Genomic DNA, 23,314 nt, shown 5'->3' with positions numbered 1-23,314 from the left:
CAGTGTCCCTTTCATTTCTGAACTGCTTGTTGGCTGGCAGTCACTGAGAAAGTTCTCACAGAAGGCACCACAGTGTGGGATTTCGTGCTATTGCTGCTTTTTTGGAAGGACAAATTAACTGGCTGAACGCCCTCCAGCACGGGGGCATGGAGCACCAGGGGTCAGCTCTCTGAGAAATGCACTGGGCAGGCAGACTGACACCTCCTAACTGTCAGCTGCTGAAGTGAGACACCCCACCCACCCACCCCCCCCCGCCACCTCCCCGCCGAGTGCACCATCAAAAAGGGGAACGGGCAGTGCAGTGGGTCGATGAGGGCAGCAGCGGTGGGCAGAGGCGCATTTCCCGTTCACCTGCGTGCAGACCACCGAAGTGTTCACAGAATGGCCTTGGGAAGCATCGGGACGATGAGGAATGAGAAGTGCCACACGCGAGCCCCCCCCTCCCACGCTCCCACCGCCCTCGCTAGCCAGCAGGCGTCCCTCCCAGAGCCCCAGTTGTTGCAGGGAGCAGGCCTGCCTGTGTGGGCCTCCCATGGAGCCCCGGACCGAGTCGCGCGTCACGCTGTCTCCAAGGCCCATCCCGGGAAGCGGGGTGTGTCCTCTCTCCTCAGAGAGTCCTGGCCAGGCCTGGGTAACCGCCGGGGCTGCCGGTGTGAGCGTTGACAGGGAGGGGCGGGGGGTGGGGGCAGCTGGGGCGAGCTACTCAGCCTGGGCCACGGGCACGTGGTTGGGGCAAGGGAAGAGAGCAACCGGGACACACGACACACAACGCCACTCTTTACTATGAAAATGCCAACAATCCGGGTGGGGAAAACAGGGAACACCGGAGCCAACTGACCCTACGGTAGGGGACTGTGGCTCCTTGGCCAGCCAGGCCGCCAACCCTCACTCTGGGGTGGCCTTAGGGTGAAGAAGAGGGAAACAAAGATGACGTAGAGGGGGACAAGCAGGACATCCGAGGGCCTGTTTAGGGGGTTGGTTTGAAGGCCTCTTCCGGGATCTTGCCCTGGTTCTGGAGGGAAAGGAGATGGACTGTCAGAAGAGCCAGCTCCCCGAGCCCCACTCCCCCGCCACCCGGCCCCACCTTCTTGGGCCTCCCCAAGGCCCCCAAACATTCATCTTTAAGCCCTTGATCCCCAGACCTGACCTTGAGCACGGTGAAGATCTGCCCAGCTCTGAGGTAGTCCCACTCGTTGTCCTGCAGGCACCTGGGGGGGGAGACCAGGGGAGCTCCGTGAGCGCCGCGGCTCAGGCCGGGCCACCCTGCTGAGACACGCGTGCCGCGTGAGCGCCGCGTGTGGTGACAAGGACAGACCTAGGCGGAAGCCAGAGCTCCTGTCGCCGGCATTCCTGCCCACGGACGCAAAACAGAAAGAGAGCGAGCCCTGAGAAAGAGCCAGGCGACCGAAGATGGACTGATAAACGGCGATGCTCAGGGAAAAGAACACAAACGTTTGGGAAGGACAGATACTCCTATCGTTTGCCCTGGGATGGACGGCACAGACCGCCGCACTCCCCGTTCCGGGCGTGCAGCTCAGCGCCTGCGGTGTGTTCGCAGGACTGCGCACCGTCACAACCATCGAATTCCAAAATATTTTTATCCTGGCGAAAAAGAAACTCCTTACCCGCTAGCTATCCCTCCCCGTGGCCCGCTCGCGCCCACACCCAGGCCACCAGGAATCTACTCTTGTTCCCCAAGGACTCGCCCATTCTAGACGGTCCGTGTGCGCGGCCTCCTACACCACGGGGACCTCCTGCGGCTGTCTTCCTTCCTTCCCTTAGCGGAAAGGTCCTTCCACGGCGCGTCAGACATCCAAACCTTTCTTCTTTATGAACGGAAGGCAATTCCACTCGATGGATGTATGTATGCGCTTTATTGCTCCAGTCGTCAGCTGCGGGATGTTTGGGTTGTTTCCACTTTGGGGCTTTTGTGAATAATGCTGCCTCGCACACATCTTTGGAGAGTGCGGATGTTTTCATTTCTCCTGGCCTACGCCTAAGAGTGGGATGACTGGGTCACGTTTAATTTTTTTTTTTTTAGGGTTTATTTATTTATAAAAGAACTGGGGTACAGGCCAGAAGTGCAGGAGGGGGAGAGGATTCACCAGAGACAGAGCCGGGAGCAAAACAGGCAGACGGACACTGCTGAGGGGAGCAGCGGGAGAGACAGGAGAGGTCTGCCACGCCATGGCCATGTGGGTATCTCCCTGGCCGGCCGGGAATCGAACCCGCGCTGCAGAGGCTGTGGACAGCCCCACAGCGCTGCGCTCAACCCCCTGCGCCACCGGGGCGGCCCCATGTTTAATGTTTTGAAGAAGCTTTGGGGTTGTGTTTTTGGTGTCACATACAACGAGTTGCCTGGTGCGGGGAGACTTACGGCTCGGTTTCCCTCTTCTAAGCTCCTTTTTACAATGCTTTAGCTCTTGCTTTTAGACCTGTGATCCATTTTCAGTCTATGTCTACATACGGTATGTGTCAGGGGTCAAACTTTTAGCATGTGGGAAAACGGTCCTCCCAGCAACACGTGTTGAAGACTGTTTTTCTCCATTGCATTGTCTCAGCACTCTGGTGGCTCATCGCCTGACCGTACATGTAAGGGCTTGTTGGTGGACGGGCAATTGTATTCTGTGGACCCAAACGCCGTCCATATGCCAGTACCACACAGTCTTGGTGCCTGTAGCTTTGTGGCAAGTTTTAAAATCAAGAAGAGCAAGTCCTCTGACTTTGTGCTTCTCTGTCAAGATTGTCTTGGCTCACGTCCGCATGAAGCTTAAGATAACCCTGACAGGTTTTTTTCAATTTATTTATTGTTAATTATTTTATATATTTTAACATCATTTTTTTTAAATTTTGGCACAAGGTATGCATTTTCATCTTGGTTATAGTCCCTGTAAACTTCCCACCCCCCATTCACCCGTGAACTATCACCATGGTCCCTTGTGATCTTCCCACCCTTGTATTGATCCCACTCCATTCTCCCCTGCCCCCCAAAGCATGTCTCTGATTTATAGTTGCCTGTTGATCTTGATTTGTACTTTATTATGATGAGTTTTTGTTCCTGATCCCTTATTTGGATCCTCTGCATTCCTGCTATAAGTGAGACCATCCGGTATTTTTCTTTTTCTTCCTGGCTTATTTCACTGAGCACGATGCCTTCCAGCGCCATCCATGTTGCTGCAAATGGCATGAGTTTATCTTTTTTGATTTCTGAGTAACATTCCATTGCGTATATGGACCGCATCTTGACCCAGTCGTCTCTTTGGGGGCATTTGGGTTGTTTCCATAGCTTACCTATTGTAAATAGTGCTGCAATAAACATTGGGGTGGCAGGTGTCCTTTTGAATTACTGCTTTTGTTAACTCTGTCAGGTTTTGCAAAGAAGGATTTTGGTAGGGACTGTGCTGGATCAGTAGATTGCTCTGGGTAGTGTTTCCATCTTCGCAATAGTGTCTTCCAACCCATGAACCTGGGCTGTCTTTCCATTTATTTAGGTCTTCTTCAATTTTTTTTCAACAATGTCTTACAGATTTCAGAGCATAAGATTTGTGCTGTTTTTGTTACAGTTGTTCCCGCGTACTTCAGTATTTTGATCCTATTCTAACTGGACTTGCTCTCTTAGTTTCATTTTTTGGTATTGTTCACAAGTACAAGGGAAACAAAAGATTTATGTATTTTTGTCTTGTAACCTGAAATCTTGCTGAACTTGTTTATTGGCTCTCTAGGTTATTTTGTGGCTCTTTTGGATTTTGCAAGTACAAGATAATGAGATTTGAGCCTTGCGCCACGTGAAAAACCCTTCCCATATATGATTGTGATACCTTTTACGTGGGACCACTTCTTCTTTGGAAGCAGAATATGCAAATAGTGATTTTTTCCAAATTGCCATGAGTTTCGTGACTCACTCCCCCTCCGTCCCAACTCACCCCTAGGCCCCCGCACGCCCAGCACTCACTTCCGAGACCACTGCAGGTTCATCCCAGACTGGGCGGAGAAAGCCTGCACCATCTCCTGCTGCTGCTGCTGCTGCGACAGGACGGGCACAGAGCCGGCGGTGGGCACGGGCAGTGGCGTGGAGAACGCGTTCTGAGTCTCATAGGGGGTGGCGTCCCTCACAAACAGCTCGTCATTCACGATGCAGAGACTGGAGGGAGAACGGGCCCTCAGACAACTGGACAGACAGACCGGCCCAACGACGATCTGCTCCTCCCTCTGCACCTCAGCAGCCAGATCCCGTCAGAGATCGCCTCCAGCTTCACCTCACGTACAGGGTTAACCCCAGCGTGTTTGCTGTGTAAAGCACAGTCCCGTTAGCGAGAGGACACTCTAAGCCCATCTGCAGAGGAGACCCCGTGCCACACACAGGTCATGGGATTAGACCAACGTCACACAGCTAGTGAGGGTCAGGGTCAGGCAGGGAACCCCAGAGCTGACTCCGGGCCCATGCTCCTAACCACGAGGCCAGACTGCTCCCCGATCCACCAGCAGACTGTGCACAACATTGAAGAAATCCGGGGGCCTGCAGGGCCACATCCCCCACTGCTGGCCCAGGCCGCCCTGGGCGTCCCATACCCAAAACGGGTCTCACCTGGAATTGCTGCCAGAGATAGTGATGAAGGTCTCGGTGAAAGCACGAATGGAGCCTGGAGACCCTCCTACCACTTCAACGACAAACAACAAACCATAACACCACATTGGGGTTCACACGCTTCACACACTCAGTGGCGTTCCCCGGTCAGGGCCTCCCTGGGTACCCAGGGCTGAAGCGGGGGACAGCTGTCCTCTGGGAGTCAGGGTGTCGGGAACGGGCAGGGCAACAACAGGCGCCACCTGCTCCCAGGGACACGGCCCTGCTGGGGTCCTGGGACAACCGGCCCAGGGGCTCAACCACTTGCGTTCCGCAGCTGACCGAGACTGGGGTGTCAGCAGCCCCATTTGAAAGTGAGGCAACTGAGAGGTTCAGCAGGGGCTCCAAGTTCCCAGAGGAAGCATCTGGGGTGAGAGCCATGGAACCCTGCAGCCTGTGTCCCTCCCTCACCCCCCAGCGGTGTGGGTGTGGGGCAGACAGGCGGGGGGCAGGGCAGGCCAGGATGTACTTGGGTGGGGGGGGGGACTGAAGAACACAGGGAATGGGGGAGCAGGGAAAGGGGTCTGGGAAAATGGCAGAATTTGAGGAAGCCCAGTCAGCGGGCGGGAGCTCTAAGAGGCCTGGGGGACGCTCTACAAATACTCACGTTCCCTGAACACCCCGTGGACAGAGAAGCAGAGCATGGCTTCCTGAAAGGGAAGCGCCCGGGTGCTCAGTCACCACCGAAGCCTCCCACCCACCTGTGGCTTTCTGGGCCTGCCCGAGGGCGGAAGCGGGTGCTCACCGTGTGGGCCCACAAGTCCACCAGGAAGGAGCCGAGGTCATGCTGAGTTTGGGGCAGCACGCACAGGGTGCTCACAATCTCAGGGCTTGTATGTCTCAGCAGCTGATACCGCGTGTCTGTGGGGGCGGAGGGGGCGATGCAAGCAAAGGTCACGGGCCGGCACACACTGGGCCCTGCAACTGACACACCCCCCCCCCCCCGACGTGCCCTTTCCCTGCCCAGTCTCCCCCATCACCCACTTACAGGGGTCCTTGAGCTTTATTATGTTCCTGCTGTCTCTGAAGTACTGCCACATGTTGCTAATAGGAGAAAGAGGAACAGGAGGTGGTGTCAGGCCAGGAGGGGTGTTCTCGGGAGCTGGCCCATCTTTTGGGGCATCCCGGCAGCAGGATGAGAGTCTGGGCTGTGATACTCACGGAGCGGGGTCCTCGGGGCTAAAGGGAACAGTCAGGGAGAAGCAGGCTTGCTCGTGATAAGCCCCCAGGAGACCCTGGCGGTCTCCGTAGTCATAGATCCAGAAATATCTGTGGGGAATCAAAGGGCAAAGGGGATCTCTGTGGTCTGGACCCCAAATGAGATAAGACCCGGTGAGCCATCCTGAGCCTTCGTGACCCCATCTCTCCAGGCCCTCCCTTTGCGCGTGGCCCCAGGAGTACTTACTGCTGCAGGAAGTGCAGCACTAGATTTTTCAGGGTCTCAGATCCTTCATAGCTTTCCTGAAATCAAGAGACGCTTGAGGCTAGGGGGTTCACAGGGTGTCCCTTGCAGTACCCCAATAGTGCTTGCTCCTTTTCCCTCACCTTGCAGGGCTTTATTAAGCTGGGGATGCCAGTGTCAACAGCAACCTGCGGGGTTACCTCCTTGCCGTCCTGGGGAAGGGAAGAGGAGGTCAGCAGCGGAGACCGCAGAGGCGGCCACGGATAAGGTCCGGGGAAAGGGACCTCCAGGAGAGGAGGAGAGTCAGAGGTCAGGGGTGAAGGAACCTGGGAAATCTCCTGGGCTGAACCACATCGTGAGGTTGAGACAGTCTCTACTGTGGTATGTAAATTTGGACGCAGTGTGCAAGAGTGCGTGTGTGCGCGCGTGCCTGCGTGCGTGTAGTGCATTTTGCAGAGAGTACGTTCAAGTTCTTTTTCTGGAGTCCATGTCTCTAAAAGGGGTAAGGGTCTGATGAGCAAGTCATCCAGGCGAGACCCCAAGGAGGTGAGGGCAGGGTGGAGATCGTCAGCACGGAAAGAGAGGGCGACGAGCACAGGCACTTACCAGGCGTAACAGCGTGGGGAAAAAGGCCCGGATGGCACTGTCCAAACAAAACGGAAAGGAGTGGCTGACAGTTCAGGGTTGTCAAGCCCCTGCTCCCCCGTCCCTTCCATAGTAGCTCCTGGCTAGACTCCCCGCCCCCCACTCCCTCTCCACCGCCACAAGACACAGCATCTGGAGCCCAGGCCCCAGGACTCCCCCCCCCACCTCCCTGGCTGCCTCTGTGTCCCCCCTGAGGGCTCCAGGGAGAAGAGGGCACGGGGTGGGAGCCCAGCCACCTCACTGGAGGCCCAGCACGGTCCCAGGACCAGGTCCCCCCCCCGGGGATGGCCCGGATGCTGGGCAGGAGGTGAGTGAGGTGGAACTCAGCAGGCAGGATGGAAAGGGGGCGCATGAAGACTGAAAGGGGTGAAGGCAGGACAGGAGACAGGAGAGTCCCAGAGGCGCAGCTCACAGGAGAGAGAAGGCAAAGGGAAGGGGGCAGGAAGCAGAGGGAAGGAAGGGGAATTGGCTCCCCCGCTGCAGGCCTTCCCTTCAGCTGCCCCTGGCTGGCCCTGAGGCCCCACGTGGGCGTGGGAAGCATGCACCTGTGGGGCTGGGGCCCTCCGGGTGCCGCTGGGCCTTCCTCAGCCCCACAGCCCACCGAGCCGGGCACAGACAAAGGGTAGCCACGGGGGCAGGACACCCTCCCCAGAGGAGTGAAGGGCCAGGCCCAGCTCAGCGTGGGGGGTGGTTCTGCGGCCCCGCTGATGTCCCCGCCTTCTCTCTGCTGGCCCTGGGCACCTGTGCCTGTCTTCCTTGGCCCCTTGCCTGGGAACTCAGACCCCTGGCGGGCTACCCGGGGCACCTCTGCGGGGCCAGGCGGCACCATGGCTGGGTGGAGGGAGGGAGGGAGGGAGGGACAGTGCCCGAGAGGCCCGTCCTCTGTGTCCTCAGACGCCGCTGCCCTCTGCCTTCCCTCCCTCCCTCCCTCCCTCCCTCCCTCCCTCCCTCCCTCCCTCGGGAAGCCTCTGCTCACCGGGGGTGGCCCACCTCTGACCCCCGGCTCAGGAAACCCAGGTTTCTCCAAGGAGGTCCCAGCTCCTGGCTCTGGGCCGGAGGGACGATGACATGATGACAGCCACCCAGGGCCTCAGCCCCCAGCCCGGGCCAGGAAAGCCCCGTGTCAAGCTGGGATTGGAGGGGGGCCCTTGGAGCTAGGAAAGTGGGCACCCCGAGAACAGGAGAGGGCAGCCTGGTGCCAGCACGGGGCCAGAAGGCCCATCTCAGCACCAGCCCGGCTGGACGTCCCTTCTCGTCCAGGGCACCACATCGGGCTCAGGCTGGTGACTGGTGGTCCCGGCGGGGAGGGAAGCCCTGCTTCCTGGGGCGCACGCTTGGCAGGTCACGAGAGAGAGGCTGGAGGCAGACTCAGGACCAGACCCCAGACTGGGAGGACAGCGAGCGGGTCGGAGGAAGGAGAGGAGAGCTCTGAGCGCAGATGAGGGACACGGAGGGGAGAGGGCAGACTCGGGCCCAAGGTTATCCCGTAGACCAGGCCTGCCAGCTTCTGGTGGGAAGCACTGTCAGCGGTAGCTGAGGTTCCCGGGTGAAGGTCCCAGGAAAGGTGGCAGGGGCATCCCACTGACCTCACGTAGGTGGCCCTGTCTGGGAAGGTGTCACACAAGGGGTTGCCATCCAGCCAAAGTTCGTCGAGTTTAAGGCCTTTGATTTTGTTTACTTCCCACGTGGACTTCAGCTGAGACACGTGGGGAAGAATTTGGGAAACGAGGTGTGAGAGAGAGACATCTGGGCTGCTGTGCCTGACCCCAGCTTCCCTCACGGTCAGGTGGCTGCCGCCTGTCATCACTACACACCCCCATCCTAAGTGTGATCTGACACCCTGTTCTCACCATATTTCTGGAGAGATTCAGCCTCTTGACTGTGGGGACCATCTGCACAATGTCACTCAGGCCATCCAGCCGGTACAGCTTGTTGTTGCACAAATTGAGGGACAAGAGCTTTTGGGGAAGAAGAGTTAGAGCTTCAGCTCCTAGTATCTGGGGCCTGGGAGACAATTCTGCCCTCCCACGCTCCCCTCCTCAAGCCCCCCATCTTTCCTACCTCCTGCCGAAGTGCCACAGGGCATGAGGTCTCACCTGGGGGAAAGTCTTTTGGATGATCTGCAGGGTGGCAGCCATGCAGTTTCTTCGATTCAGGATTATATCAATATCACGGCCCACCAAGTCTTCAGGAAGTGGGCAGGAAGGCATCAAAAGGCTGAGAGGGGTCCAGGGCCTGCTGCCGCCCCGTGATACCATCCCCTCTGGGCTGTCCCCCTCCGCCCTCACCCACCCTAGAATGATGCTGCCAGTCATCGTACCTGGGTCATAGCGGAGACGCTGCAGGTCTAGAGATTGCTGGCAGTCATCGTATCGCTTGTTCATCGTCAGCTGCGCGGGGAGGTGGAGAGGGCCGCTCTGAGTCTGTGGTGGTAACTGGGAAAGTGGGGACTGGGGCAGGAGAGGTGGGTGTGGGTGTGTGTGGGCACGCGACATGCCTGCAGTCTGCATTACCTCTAGGTGCTCCAGTTCTTCTGCCTTCAACATGTTCTTCACTGAGCGGGGTACAGCAGATTTATTGCTAAAGATACATATCTGATGGAAGGAGAGGTGGGGTAAGCACCCGGATCTTTAATCCCAAAGGGGATGACCGGCCCCTGGCCTGTCCTCCTATCCCAGGACCGGGTACCGGCAATGCCCTGGGCACACACCTTTCTGTTGTCCTCATCACTAATCTTATAGCTGATGTCCTTCAGTGCAGCTGCAGCCCTAGCATCCTGGACGAAGAACTGGGCTTGGTTTTTCACGTAGTGGAACTGCAGGAGGGGGTGCCACAGTCGTTTTGGAGGGCAGAGATCTCCTGCTCGGCCTACCCCCACCTCACCTCACCCCCCGTCCCGGAGCCCACGCATCTGCCCCCACCGCCCTCTCTTACATCCACGGGAGTGAAGGGGACTCTGCAATGTGTCCGCAGTGAATCCATCAGCCAGCTCTTATCGTACTTGATGCCGCTGGGAACCTGAGGGAGAGAGGGGTTGAGAGGGGAGAGGCACAACATGGAATTAGGCTGCAGAACAGAACCATCGCAGGTTCTTTTCTGACCTGCTGCTGAGCTGTGAGGGGCTCCTAAAGATGGACCCACCGGCCCGATTTCTGATCTCTGCGCCCAATAGGGACGTGCCAACCCCCCTTTCTCTCCATTCAAAAGTTCTGCTCAGAACACTCGACACCAGGCGGTTACTGTGTTCTCGCTTCCGTGTGGTTCTGGGAAGTCCCGTCTGAAGCACACCCTGCCTAGACACTCACTATGATCTTGAACCAGTTGCCCAGGGTTTCATCTTGTTTCTTCTTCCCCGTTTCTCTCTCCGCAGATTTTCTCTCTCTCCACACGTTGATATGGATGCCGTCTTCATTTTGCGGCTTTACTCTCCTCTTGTTCCACCGGTTACCATAGGGAGAGCTAGGGGGCGAGTGGAGAGAAGCAGGGTGGGCATGAATGCCCCCAAAGTCAGCTGCTCACCCTTGCCTCTCTGACACCTGGGCTACGATTGGGATGGGTCAGTCGTAATCCGCCTCTAGCTTCCTTCAGCCTTCCGGCGAGAGAAGAACGAGAGGGCCATGCCGCTGCGGCTGTTGCACAGTCCCAGGGGCTGCGACCTGCGAACCCGGCTGCCCGGCCACTTACTGTCTCACTTCCGGGTCCTCCTGGCCATCTCTCATGTCCCCATCCCCATGGCCCTTCTCCTCCTGGCAGTGTGAAGACTGAGCCTCATCTTCGCCATGTTCACCACGAGGGTTCCTCTTGCCGCAGCTGCCTGGGAGAGAAGGCCGATCTTTCCTTTCTCCTTGTGGTGAGCCACTGCCGCCACTATTGCATCCTGAAAAGGGGGGCGAAAATGCAAGATCATTTAGGGTTCTGAGGGCGCCCCGGGGGACTGACCCTGTCGCCATTCTGTGTTGCCTCTCTTCGTCTCTGATTCATGTCTTTGCTCAGACGTCTAAGTCATTGGACGCCGTGGCCACAGTTAGCTGATGAAGTGTGGGAGCCGTGCTGCTGCTCACCCTTCCCTACCCAAATAATAGTCCCTGCAAGCATCGGATTTACCCCGTGACTGGAAGATTGGGAGTGACCGGCTATCTTCCATCAGAAATAAGGTCCTCTCAATTCTCTGTCCCACAGGTGGGCTCACCAAGGGCGCCTTACTGAGACCACACTCCCCGGAAACAGGGTAGCAGCAGGTAAGCACACTATGGGTTGGGGTGCGGGAGGAGGGTTACCTCAGGCAGACTGGTAGCGACCAGCTTCCCTTTGGGTTCCAGTATTGGAGGTCAGGTTCTCTGGGTTGGGGCGCTGTGCCCTTTGTAAGCTAATTAGGCCATGCAGTTGGGGGGCACACAGAGCAGGGTGTGCTCAGGGCTGGGCACCGCGCCACACTGATTCCCAGCGGGCCTTGTCGGGACCCCTGTGCGGGGCCATGTCTTCCACGGTGGGGCCGGCTGTGAGCACCATCCTGCTCCTGACACCACCCCGCCCCCCACCTTGGGACTTTCTCCAGTGGCATCAGCAGTGAAATCAAGCATCGTAGAGCGTTTGACCCAGCAGTGCCCCTTGCCAAGTGCCCCAAGCCCGGAGGTGGCCCGGAGGACGCGCCTTCTCTCACATCGCACATCCGACCGATGGGGAAATCAATCCTCTTGGCCCCTCTCTCCAAAGATACCCAGAGGACAGGCCCTTCTGCCCACCTCCGCCGCTACCCCTCTGACCTAGACGCCGCCCTCTCACTCCCGGGTCAGAGGCCTTTGGAACTAGCGCCTCTGCCTTCGCCCTTGCTCCCCTCACCCCCTCTGCCCTGGAGCAGCAGAGCCGCCACGTACTTCCCCCCTCTGCCCCAAGCACGCGGCAGAGCTTGCGGCCCCTCCACAGGCGCAGGAGGCGCGCGCTCGTGAAGACACGACCCAAGAGTGGCACCAGGAAAGAGGACCCTCGGGTGGCCTGTGGAGAATGTCTGGCAACCCACTCGTGTGCACGAAGTTCGCCAGCGGACGGCGAGACTGGAGTCTTAACGCGCAGCAGTAGGGGCGCGGGGCGGCGTGCGTGCCCACGGAGGTTTGGAGCCTCTCTCTGGGAACCGGCCAGCTACAGCGAGGACGTCGACATCGCCGAGGGCAGGTGCCACCTTCGGCGGGCAAACAGCTAGGGCGAGCCCCGGAGCGCCTCAGGTGGGCGCCCAGCGAGAGCCTGACCCGCCCTCGCCCTCGGCGGAGGGGTCCAGAGGCGCGCCAGCGCGGGCCTGGCGGGGCTTCGGCGTGCCCACCCGCGCGGGCGTTCGGGCCAAAGCCACAGAGGGGCGCGGCACGCCCACGGTACTTACTGAACGTCTTCATGGCGGCACACGGCCTGTCTCGCGGCCGTGCTGCCGCGGTGCAGGCGACCAGAGGCGTATTACAGCCGAGCCGGCGCCTGTCACCCAGCTGCCTGGGTGCCCCCTCAGGCTCCGCCAGTGTTGACTTCTGTCTCCAGGAAGTCAGTCCCGAGTAACCTGTGTGACATCACGTGCGTTCATACGGGTGCCCTCTCGTGTCCCTGTGGAATTCTGCCTGCATCACCGAGTGGGCCGCGGGGCGCACGCGGCAGCCCCGCTGCGCCGGCCGAGGCCGGGGTGGACACGAAGCCGGCGCGTGCCCAGCGGGCCCGACCTTTGCTCGGCGCAGGCGGCCGCGCGGGGGTTCTCGAAGTCCTCACGGCAGCCGCGTGAGCACCCGGTCCACGGTCCCTTTTCAGACCGCGAGTGCCGGCCTCGCGGGGCTCCTCCCAGGGCCAGGGTTTCCGCGGCCGCGTGAGTGGCCGCGCAGGAGTCGCGCCCTCGCCTGCTGGCCGGCCGTCACCTCCTCGGTGTTTCTGCCGCCGCCGCAGCACGGGATCTGCTCTCTCGGTGAACTCTCGGGCTCAACATTTCTGGGAGCAGACCAGGGCTGATGCTTTGTGAGCAGGAGCTAGGGACGCCTGCTTGGGTAGGACCAGGCGTCTGGGGAACAGCTTGCGGCCTGCCTTGGGCCCGATGGCGAAGTCGCTTTGGACCCCAGGGGGCGCAGTTAGGAGTCACGGGGGGGGGGGGGGGGGGGCTGTGGCTGCCAGGAGCCCAGGATTCCTGGACATTTGCAACATGAGTGCCCATCCTGCGGACTGGAGATCAGCCAGCCAGCCCCTTCTGAGAGCCCACTTCCACCCCATCTGCTTGTTCCAGATGCAAAGAGCGGCACCACCTTTCCACAACCGGCTTGTAAAGCCAGCATGCCTCGAAAACGTTTTCTTTGGCAACCTTCCAGTTTTCCCTTTACTGGGCAGTCAGAAAGAGAGTTAAGTTCCTCTTGTTGGCACTCCAACACTGCAGCTTTTCTGATCTTGGTGGGGAGTGGTGTGTGTAAATAGCGCTGGCAGAAACAAGAGAGGCTTTCCTTGGACCCAGCAGACGCGGTTTCCGGGATATCTGCCTTGTGGCGGCAGAGAGTTCCGGTCCTGAGGGCATGCCCGTGGGCGCTCAGCGTTGTGACACACGGTACACGCCCGCCGCCCCTGTCTCAGAAGGAATGAAAAGGTGTGCGTGTGAGGGCGTGTGCGATTGCACACGTGTCCATTCACGGGTGTGTGCTTAACATGTGTGCAGGCACTCGTGAGTACACACGTTGCATGTTAGTGTTTTGCACCACCCGTGCTTCTAATCAGCACACAAACCCACATAGTCCAAATCATGTTAGCAAACGCACTGCCACACAAAACGGGGCCCTAGTGTAGCTCGATGGCCGGTCTTTCTCCGTTTCCTTGACGTGCTCTCCAACACGTTCTTTGAAAAAAACACATGGGTGTTTGAATGGCTTTTTCAAGTTAAGAAATGAACAGAGTTCTCTGTACAAAACGATAGTGGCACAATACCCGAGCGCGGACCAGGGTTGCAGAGCGGCCCCAGTGGGGAGGTCCGGGTAGCCCGCGGAGCGTAGCTGGGGCTTCGGGGCAGGCCCAGGATCTGAGAGCCTGCTCTCCAGCCCTCGGGAAGAAGGACGTGAATATTTTTAAGCGCAAGAGGCAGTTTCCTAAGAATATGTGTTGAAATTTCACCAGCGTACATCTCCACCAGCAACGCGCCAGAGCTGATGTCCCGCAGCATGTGTGCCCATTCGCAATTCATTCTGTGCTCTCACCCAGACATCTCACTTTTCCAGGGATCGCACACAATGTCCGCTGCCTCAATATCTGCCCGTGAGTTTCTGGCCGTGCTTTATCGGCTCTTCGGCACAGAACGGCAGTGGGGCCGGGGAAGTGTCCGAAGTGGGGTGAATGATCGTCTTTGGCACCCGGGACGGGTGGGAGAGGCGGGACTTGAGTGTGGGCACACACAGAGGGAAAAGACAGGGACGGGATGTGCAGGTGAGGGTGTCGAGGGAGTGTGTTGGGAGGAAAATGAAACGCAAACAGAAGAGGCCGCTGAGCCACTGATGCCACGCTGGGGACCCGCACCCCTCCGGAGACCTTCTCTCCCCTCCATGGACACAGCCCTTCTGCCTCTGCTACTTCACCTGCAGGAGAAGACCTGCCCGCCAGTCCCCGGGCTCTCTGAGAAAGGACGGCAGTGAAGGGCAGCCGTGCACAGTGAAGGGCAGCCGTGCACAGTGAAGGGCAGCCGTGCACGGCGAGGGCACTCGGGGGCACGAGGCTGGAGTTCAGCGCGTCTTGGTGCCACATACCACCCCCGTCACTGCCCATCAGCCTCGGAGTGAGTCCCAGCCCGTGGCATGGCGGGTTATCGGCGTAGGGTTTCCAGTCAGCTCCACGAGAGTTGGATCCTGGTGGGAACTTCCATGGCGCGGGCCAAGTGACTTTGACCTCAGGGTGACTCGAGTTCTCTTTTCTCCCTGGAAAGCAGAGACAGTGATGGGTTCTCTCCCATGAGGCTAGCGTGAGCGGCCCGTGAGTTCACATGTGGAAATGCACGGAAGGCTCCCGGGTCAAGGCCGCGACCTAGCAACCACTACAGAGAAGCTCGCCATCACGAAGCTGGCACTCGGCGCCACGTCTGGCCTACAGGACGCCACGCCCGTGTGCCGTTGCACTGGCGTCACGAGGAGCAAAGTGGTCGCGTGTTTGGGGAGGGTGGCGGCGGCAGCACTGAGCATGTGCTACCGAGAGTGACGGTGGCACACAAGGAGGGGAGCCCTGTGCGAATGAGCCGCCCTCCTGCTTGAGGGGGCCCGCGGAACCAGGTCAGCGTCTGAAACCTGATGGAGGACTGAGCGGCGTGGGGGACGTGTGCGCCCATTTCCAGTCTTTGCGGGGAAATGTGCCATTCAAGGAATGGCTCGGGATGCAGTGGTAGGCCACAGAACACAAGATGGACTATTCCCCAGCGCGCATGAGTCCGGAGAGAAGGAAGCCAGGCCATGAAAGAGTCTTGCCGCGTGATTCTCAGAAGATCGTGGCGACTGCGTACGTTGTGGCAGTGGGCAGTGACAGAAAGCCGTGCAGGGACACGTGTCAGGGTCACCGTGCTTATAAGCGCGTGCATGGAAGGCTGGAGGGTCACACTTTCAGATCTCTGCTCTCCTTGCGCCCAAGAACGGCTGTGCCCGCGTCGGGGTTGCCCGGCTGCTCGCCAGGTGCTCGTTGCCCAGCATGAGAGAAACTGTGTTTCGCTGAGAAGAAGATGTATCTTCTCGCTATCAATAAGCCGCATCAGGGGTGAGGGTCACCCACCTTCTCCTATTCCTACATCCCTCATCTGTAAAGCGTCACGGGTCAGGGCCTAGCTCCTCCTTTATCGAAGTACAGACAATTTACCGCTCCCCTGAACGTTCCCGGCCCACCGCCCCTGCATCCTGCGGGCCCCTGCAAGCCTCCGTCTGCTTGGCGTCTGTGGGTTACTCTGTCCTGCTCGAGAACCTGGCTGAAGTGGAGTCGCACACCCTGTACTCCTTCATGTCCGCCTTCTTCACCTCGGCACAGTCGGTTGCTTCTTTGTTCCTTTGCTCTCCCATCGTCCGTGCTCTTGCCTCTTTGGGGGCTGCTTAATATCCTGCCGAGGCCGTTGTGATGAGGTCTCAGGAGGGCAGCCAAGTGGAGCCTGGTGCCTGTCACCCATCTCTGGGTCGGTCCTCTGCGCCTACCTGGTGAGCACAACTGCCTCCCTTACCAGGCCCGTGTCTCTAGGGACCTGGCACCTTCGGGTCCTTTTCAGCCTCTTCTGCTGTTTCTGTTCCCTCAGCGCAAGTCAGTCCGCGTGTTGAATGTGCTCAGTCCCTTCCCCACTTAGCTTGGGCTGGGACTCTGTCCTGCAGGGGCGGCTCGGCTGCCGGGTGCACCCTGGGCTCCCGGGCGCTGCTTTCCGCGCTACACCTGCTCTGCCCCTGCCAGTGCCTGGGGCTTCCTCCCTCCCCCTTCCTCCTCCCCGCCCTACCCCTGCCTTTGACCATATCCTTCCTTCTTTAAGGAGATTCTTCTCCCTCGCTTACAAGGGCACGTCTGCTTTCCAGCATAGCTACGTGTCCGTTCCTGTGGGAAGGTTGTATGTGCTTATTATTGGACTGTTGTTGCTCCCGAGCCACAAGGATAAAGCTGTCATATTAAGTGAGTAAAATTCTCGCTCGCTCATCATTTAATGGCCTGGTTAGTTTTTAACCTTGTTTCTCCCCAAGTGCCACTTGGGGACATTGAAAGAGTCACTGTCTCCAGGCTGTGCCCGCAACACTTCCAGCAGGACTGGGGGCAGACCCACGGTTTCTCCACTCTGCTCGTGCCAGCAGGGCACAGCCAAGGTTGAAAGCCACTGTGTTGAAGCGTCGGCTTCTGGCTTGTGCTCATCAGCACATCCGAGAGTGGTTGTATCCTCATTCTGCTGACTTTCCACCCGGTGCTGCTTTGGGGACCCAGTGATCCCATTAGCCGAGAACAGGGCTCGGGAAGCATGGCCCGTGGGCCGAACCTGGCTGCAGGCCTGTTGTGCGCCGCCTGCCGTCCAAGAGTGGGTTTTATTGACCTGAACTGTAGAATAATCAAAGCAATGATATTTCCGACTCTTGAAAATGATTTGAACTTCCTACGCCCATGTTCATAAGGCTTTAATGGAACAGGGCCCAGCCTCCCCCTGCCAGGCCCTCTGCTCTGGGCCGGACCTGGGCCTGAGGCTGCTTCGTTGCCCCTGACAGCCCAATTCTCTTGTGGAAGGGTGGCACCTGGGCCACAGCCTTGTCGGAAGTCCAGCTGAACCGGGGCGGGCGCCACCGTTCTAAAGGTTTTCTGCCCCCTGGGTGGAGATGGGGGTGGCGCCTGAGAAGGCTAAGCCAGGCTGCAGCGGTTCGGGAGACCCTCCGGGCACTCAAAGGATGGGTCTCCGGTGACCACAGTGGGTCGTGTGACCCCGCCAACCCCCTGCTCCTATTGGGGTGTCCTGGTCTTCATGTTTCAGGAGCACATGGACCCTGAGAGACTGGGGATTCTGAGCTTTTCCGCTCTCCTGGTCTTCTCTGCGGTGTGGGTCCCTCCTGTGTCCTCCCACAGCCCCCAAGTTAATTTCTTCTAACATTCTTATAAAGGTCAGTAGAGGTTCTTATTCCTGTGTTCTGCCACAGTCTACATTTCTTATGTTTCTCAGGAGAGGCCTGACTCTTCTTTGAATTTATTCTACTTGGTAGCCTTATCATGACCTCACTCCCTGATGAGTTCCAAAAAAGTTATGATTGTGTAGCTTGACTTTTTCTCCTTGATAGAATGGAATGATGCTCTTTTTAGCTTTCTGCAGCTTACGTAAAAGTATAACTCCTTACTCTGAAGCTTCTTTATCCTTGAGTCTCCTACTGTAATGAGAAGTAATGTAGCAGCTCAGTTCCTAATGAAGTTGCTTTAAAATGAATCCACAGAATCAGGCCTCCTGATGTAAACAAAAGGAATTCCAGGACTCATGTTAGTCTGTGTTTGTCATTCTAACAGATGGTCTAGAGAATTTTTTGTAAAGAAATAACAGTCAATTCTTTGAATATCCTCCAAGATTATTTTTTAATGATCTCCTTCCTGACAAGTCTTTTAGGCCATTCTTTCAATTTGCAGAGACCAGAGTTGGGAACAGCAGTCTTGCAAAAGGAATTTCTGAACATGTCATTTATGCTAACTCCACTCCCATGGTGTTCCTAATGATCCCTTTGTTTAGTGCTCTAGTTTTCAACCTTTGTGATTTCCAAGGCAGGTTAAACAGCTTTAGGATTAGCTAGTTTGAGTATTTTTACTGGGCACCGGGACAAAGGAGTTATCCCTAGTTGTTTGATACCTGTTCCTGGGGTGATTAGGACATTGGGATTGTGGTCCAGAGTTCATGAGCCTTATGAGAGCTCACAAAGAAGGTGACTGAGGTGGTAAGAGCTCTGTATTGGTTTGTAAAAGAAAAGCATGTTCAGGGGTGGGGAGTTTGCTATCTCCAGGAATTAGCTAGCCTCAAGGGGGGCAATCACTCTACTCTTAGCATGTCCCCAGATGTCAAAACTTCAAAAAACGAAATGCAGAAAATAAAAAGACATGATTATTTTATCAACAGAAGTATCCTCTACCTGCATGGAGCTTATGATTTCATGCCTTGTAGTCCAATAAAAATATAGTCGAACAACATCTACAAAGTAAAAACCAAAATAAAACATTAAAGAAAACAGGTGGATTCAATTTTAACATTTTATTTAACACAAAAGTAAATATATATATAATTTCAACATGAAAACAGTATAAATTGTTAATTATTCTTATACTTTTAGTAAGTCTTTGAAATGTAGTACATTTCACCATGTAAGCAATATGAACAAATTATCAATTAATTTTGTACTTTTCTTACACAGCCTTTGAAATACCATGTGTTATCATTTCAACAAAGAAAAAACACTCACAATGCAGTGTGTTATTACAAAATGGAAATAAGAACAAACTTTTGTTTTTTTTTTAAAGATTTATTTATTTATACACGATCTGGGGTACAGGCCAGGAGGCAAGGAAGGGTGAGAGAATTCACCAGAGACAGAGCAGGGAGCACAGAAGGACTGAAATACACTGCTGAGGGGAGCAGCGGGTGAGACAGGAGAGGTCTGCTGTGCCATGTGGGCTAGCTCCCTGGCCGGCCAGGAATCAAACCCACACTACAGAGGCTGCGGACAGCTTCACAGAGCTGCACTCAACCCGCTGCACCACTGCGGAGGCCCAAGAACAAACTATTTTGATCACTAATTTTTACATTCTTTTTTTCTGAGGAAGTCTTTGAAATTCAATATTTGATCATTTTGACATGCAAACATAAACAAATTATTAGTTATTTTAACATTTTTTCTAAGTCTTTGAAATGTAGAATTAATATTTCAACATGTAAATGATATAAACAAGTTAATTCACATTACTTTCACTGTCTTCGACATGTACTATGTTATCATTTCAACATATGAACAGTATAAGTAAATTATTGCTTCATTATTCTCCATCCTTTGTTTCTTACTATGTCTTGAGAATATAGAGTGTGCATTTAACACTTACAGTACATCAGATTTCAGAGTAGCCAAATTTCTAGTGCTCAGTAGCCAAATACGGCTAGTGTGTCCCAGCTGTATAGTGCAACTTTAATGGAAGAGCACAGGGAGCAAATACACATGGAATCATGTGATACATAAGGGAAATATACATGGCATATGAAAGAGAACAGCAAATTAAACCTATTGAAATAAGAAAGAGAAAACTTCTCTGAGGAGGGAATATTTAAGCAACGACTTGAGGGTTAAGCAGCTATCCAACAGCATAAAGAGACTAACATGAGCAAATTATGTAAGGGAAAAAGTGGGGGGAAATCTAGGCTACTAGAGGGTGATAGATAACTACCAAAAACCCTAAGGAAGAGTAGAGAAACTAACAAATCACAGTAACATCTGTACCCAGAGTGGCTTGAGATCAGGGATTTTGCTTTTACTAGCACCTGCAACAGTACCTAAATCATAATAGATGGTGAATGGTAAATGTGTGTGATATAAAGAATAACTAAGCCAGGGTCCTGAGACCCAGGAAAGCAGGTAGCAACAAGTTGGTGAAGACACCAGTAGTTAGGAAGCATAGTTGTTTGTTTCCTTTACCCTGTATACAGTTTCTCATAAGCAATCTAAGGCAATCAGAAGTAAAAGAAGCTTGTAGCACCCAGAGAGGAAAATTCCTGGTATCAACAACTATCTCATTCACATCAAGTGGCTGTAAGTGGCCAAACAGACAGAAAAATGATGCACGATGACTAGGCTGGCTTGTATCACATCCCAACACTGTGGTTAGTAACTCGAAGCTGTAATGGGCATAGGGCAAGAGAGGCACAGGACCTTTCCAATTCCTCTATTTCCTTTTTTATAAAGGTCAATTACATATCCAATTTTCCTAACCCCAGTTTCCTGGAACAGTAAAATTTTGCAGACATTTCTTCACAGACGTGGGCTTCAGGCAAAAGTCTGAATGCTTTTATGACTACACAGCAGTGCTGAAACAGCTTCTTGCACTGTGGAAATCAGTCAAGATAGGTGGTCCAGCTCATGTCCTCCCGCTTTTCCTCTTGCAGCATCTCCTTCAATTGGGTTTGCACTTCAGCAAATTTGTCATGGTCCACATTGCCATGAAAATTCCCCTGTTCATAGCAATGAATAGGGACAGGATAAATCACAAACTTCAGCTCCTTCATGGCTGTTAATTGCTGCAGAAGGTTGACGAGAGCAGGCATCGTAACGGGGTTGAAGGCAAAGCTAAAGACACGGAGTTGAGAACACTGGCTCAGGGTTGTGATGAGAGTAGTGAGAATACCATCAGTTATCAGGCAATTATTTATCTCCAGATGCTGCAGGGTGCCTGAGAGCTTCTCCAGTAGAATGAGGAAGGGCTCATCAACGTCCCAGAATATCTGGTTGTTACTGAGATTCAACAGCCTTAGGTGGGTGGCGTGAGAGCTCTGGGACAAGACAGTGATATCTCTTTTAGAAAGGTCACTGAAGGACAGACACAACGTATCTAACTGAGGTGGCAGGACTCTGCAGAGAGAAAAAAGAAAGTTTATTCCAGAAAAATGAGGTTTGAACCAGGGTAGTGAGCCCTGAGTTATAGCCAACTCGGGCTTTAGAATAAAGTAATTTGTACATCTTTTGCAACAGCAGTTGATAATGTGGGCTTTGTAACCAGACTTCTCAGATTTGTGACCCAAAGAAAGTTACTTTTCTACCCTGAGATATAAGTCTTCAATCATTAAAATGAGCACAATGGCAATTATTATACAGGGTTGTGGGGAAGATGAAGAGAAAAAATTGCATCCACTTAGTATACATAATCAATGATGGACCTTATTTGATTAGGAGAGGTCTGAGAAAGCAGCCAACTGAGGATTCTCTTTTCTAGTTCCCAGAAGACAAGTTATCCACTCAGCATCTAAGCCCTGGGGGCAAATAGGGATGAAATAATCTGGTAAAATTAACTGCTATGGCCAGCCCGTGGGAAATATGTCAGCACTACAGCATAAAACATTTCCCCTCTGAATGCCTCCCCTGTCTCTAGTCTCTGTCTCTCCACTGCAGAAGGAAGACTGATTTTTTCATCAATATATTTATAGATTTATCATAGTGTCTGCACATGGCCGACTCAATGTATGAGCACAGCTCCATTTCCTAGTTCTGTCTCTTCCATCACCATGAGGCATCCCTCTCTAGTCTGGCCAGTTTCAAACTCCCGGCAGTAGCCATGCCGAGAAAGGAAAAACAGAAGTTTGGGAATCTCTAAGCCTGGATTCGCTCCTGTCTTACGAGTGTAGTGTTCAGCCAGCCCTGGCTTGCCCCTCCCTTCACCTGAGCAGTCTGTGCAGTTGATTTGTGAGGCAGAAGCAAGACAAGTTAAGCTCCTGGAGGCTTTCCAGCCGCCCGAGGCAGGTGAGAAAAGTTCTTAAGTTTCTCCCTTTACAAGATTTGAAGGGAATGTTAGACAGATTAAGGCTCTCCAGGTGGCTCATCTGAGACAAAATGCTGCTGACTTCATTCAGTAAAACGTCATCGACTTCCAGATGATCAATGCATCCCATATCCAGAAACTGCAAATTACTCCTCAGGGCAGACATTTTATCAATTTGCAAATTTCTGCAGCAAAGGTGCAAAGACCCAAAGCTCTGCTCAACTTTATTCCGAAGGAAAGAAAGAAAATGCTTTGCTTTCACAGCATCATTGAAGGAAATGTCCATTACTAATTCCAGGGGTTCCCAGACTGACTGAGGAACCGACTCTGAATCACCAATTCCAAGGCACCTGACATTATGCTGGGCTTCTTCTATCTTAAGGATAGAGTGGTCAGAGTAAATACAAGACTGGAAACAGAAAGAGTGGGTGGACTTGTCAGAGCATGTTGTCTCACAGTCCAGATCCTGTCTTAAATCTAGGATCTTCAGTTTGGTCCCCCTGTAGAAGAGGAGACAGAACACATGAGAAGTATTAATATAACCCAGGAAGACCGCGATCAGAAGAATGGACAGAGTCTTTTAGGCCTGGCTTTCCCTCAATATCCATTCACCAAGTCCTTTCCATACAAGCTCAGTATCTGTCATTCTTTTCCCCATATTTTCTTCATCTCTGGCCCTCCCCAGTCTCACTGGCCATATCCTTCTGCGTAACTGCATTCAGGAGATAAATCTGCCATGGTGTCCTCAACCACCTTTATTGTATAATTAACTCTGTAAGACACTGGGGTCCTTAAAGTGACCACAAACGTTGGACCAAGAGCCTCATCAGCATTTATCATTGGCTGCTTTTGGTAGGCTGGTCATAGTCCCCTGCCCCAGTTCCAGCATACCCTCCTGCTGACTCACTTTGTGCCTTTTGGACAGTCTTACCAAGAAGAAGAGTCCTGGGTAGGGAGTAGCTGCAGACCATCAACCATGGCTTCTAAGACCTCGTAGCATGTTTCTTGTACACTCAGTGCCCCGATGTGGAGACAGTAAAAGGGCCAAACTCTCACCATTGCCTTCAGTGTCTCCTTGTGTCCGCCCAAGAAGGCAGCATTGAACAATGGAACAAAAATATCTCTTGGGAGTTCTCCCAGGGCATGGATAGCTGCAGGCTCATTACTCAGCAGACTCTTTGCAGCAAGCTGCAGTAGTGTGGCTGCGGACTTTTGGGCCATCTTCAGGAACCTACTTCAGGGTGAGAAATATTTAGAAAACCAGAGAAGATATCTACAGACTTATGTTTGCCCCCAAGATTAGCTACAAACAAAATGTTTATTGAATAAATATATGGTGCATCCGCGTGACCTCAAGAGACCTCTACTATAGGAATGGAATAAAAATAGATGCGTGTAAGTATATATTAGGGTATATGCATGTGTATGTATATATAGAGAGACCTATTTTACATAAACAGAATGCAATTAGAAATCAGAGATACGTTAGCAGCAGATAATATTGATCACCTAGCTGCCTTCCTCTCAATATTTCTTCCAGAAACATACAAATTAACATGAAGGAAAATGTAAAACTACACAAAAGCCACTCCTTTTATCATTAACTTAAAATGTAGAATGCCAAAACTTCAAAATAATTGTGAGTGAAAAGACGAAAATCCTGAAATCCCAGCACA

At 54.1% G+C, this 23,314-nt stretch overlaps 2 protein-coding genes across 2 annotated transcripts; both read right to left on the bottom strand.

Moving 5' to 3' along the window:
• Positions 1-967: 967 nt before the first annotated feature.
• On the bottom strand, positions 968-15,697 carry LOC311187618 (nuclear RNA export factor 2-like; the record flags this gene model as incomplete). The annotated part of the gene is made up of 19 exons (XM_084258964.1): positions 968-1,012; positions 1,148-1,208; positions 3,953-4,141; positions 5,326-5,485; positions 5,613-5,668; positions 5,786-5,893; positions 6,030-6,085; positions 6,170-6,238; positions 6,633-6,669; positions 8,258-8,367; positions 8,522-8,629; positions 8,768-8,856; positions 8,992-9,061; positions 9,382-9,486; positions 9,606-9,689; positions 9,977-10,130; positions 10,356-10,548; positions 13,602-13,713; positions 15,626-15,697. 19 exons carry the CDS (start codon positions 15,695-15,697, stop codon positions 968-970), a joined length of 1,878 nt encoding a protein of 625 aa, XP_084115090.1.
• Positions 15,698-20,220: 4,523 nt separating this feature from the next.
• On the bottom strand, positions 20,221-23,000 carry LOC311187617 (melanoma antigen preferentially expressed in tumors-like; the record flags this gene model as incomplete). The annotated part of the gene is made up of 3 exons (XM_084258963.1): positions 22,570-23,000; positions 21,539-22,138; positions 20,221-20,734 (listed from the first exon to the last, which is right to left on the bottom strand). The coding sequence occupies exons 1-3, from the start codon at positions 22,857-22,859 to the stop codon at positions 20,221-20,223; spliced, it is 1,404 nt and encodes a 467-aa protein (XP_084115089.1). The 5' UTR covers positions 22,860-23,000.
• Between the last annotated feature and the right edge of the window lie 314 nt (positions 23,001-23,314).

The sequence above is a fragment of the Talpa europaea genome (assembly GCF_964194135.1).
Source record: "Talpa europaea genome assembly, chromosome: X".
NCBI lineage: Eukaryota > Metazoa > Chordata > Mammalia > Eulipotyphla > Talpidae > Talpa > Talpa europaea.
This window is presented reverse-complemented; position numbering and strand designations above follow the sequence as displayed.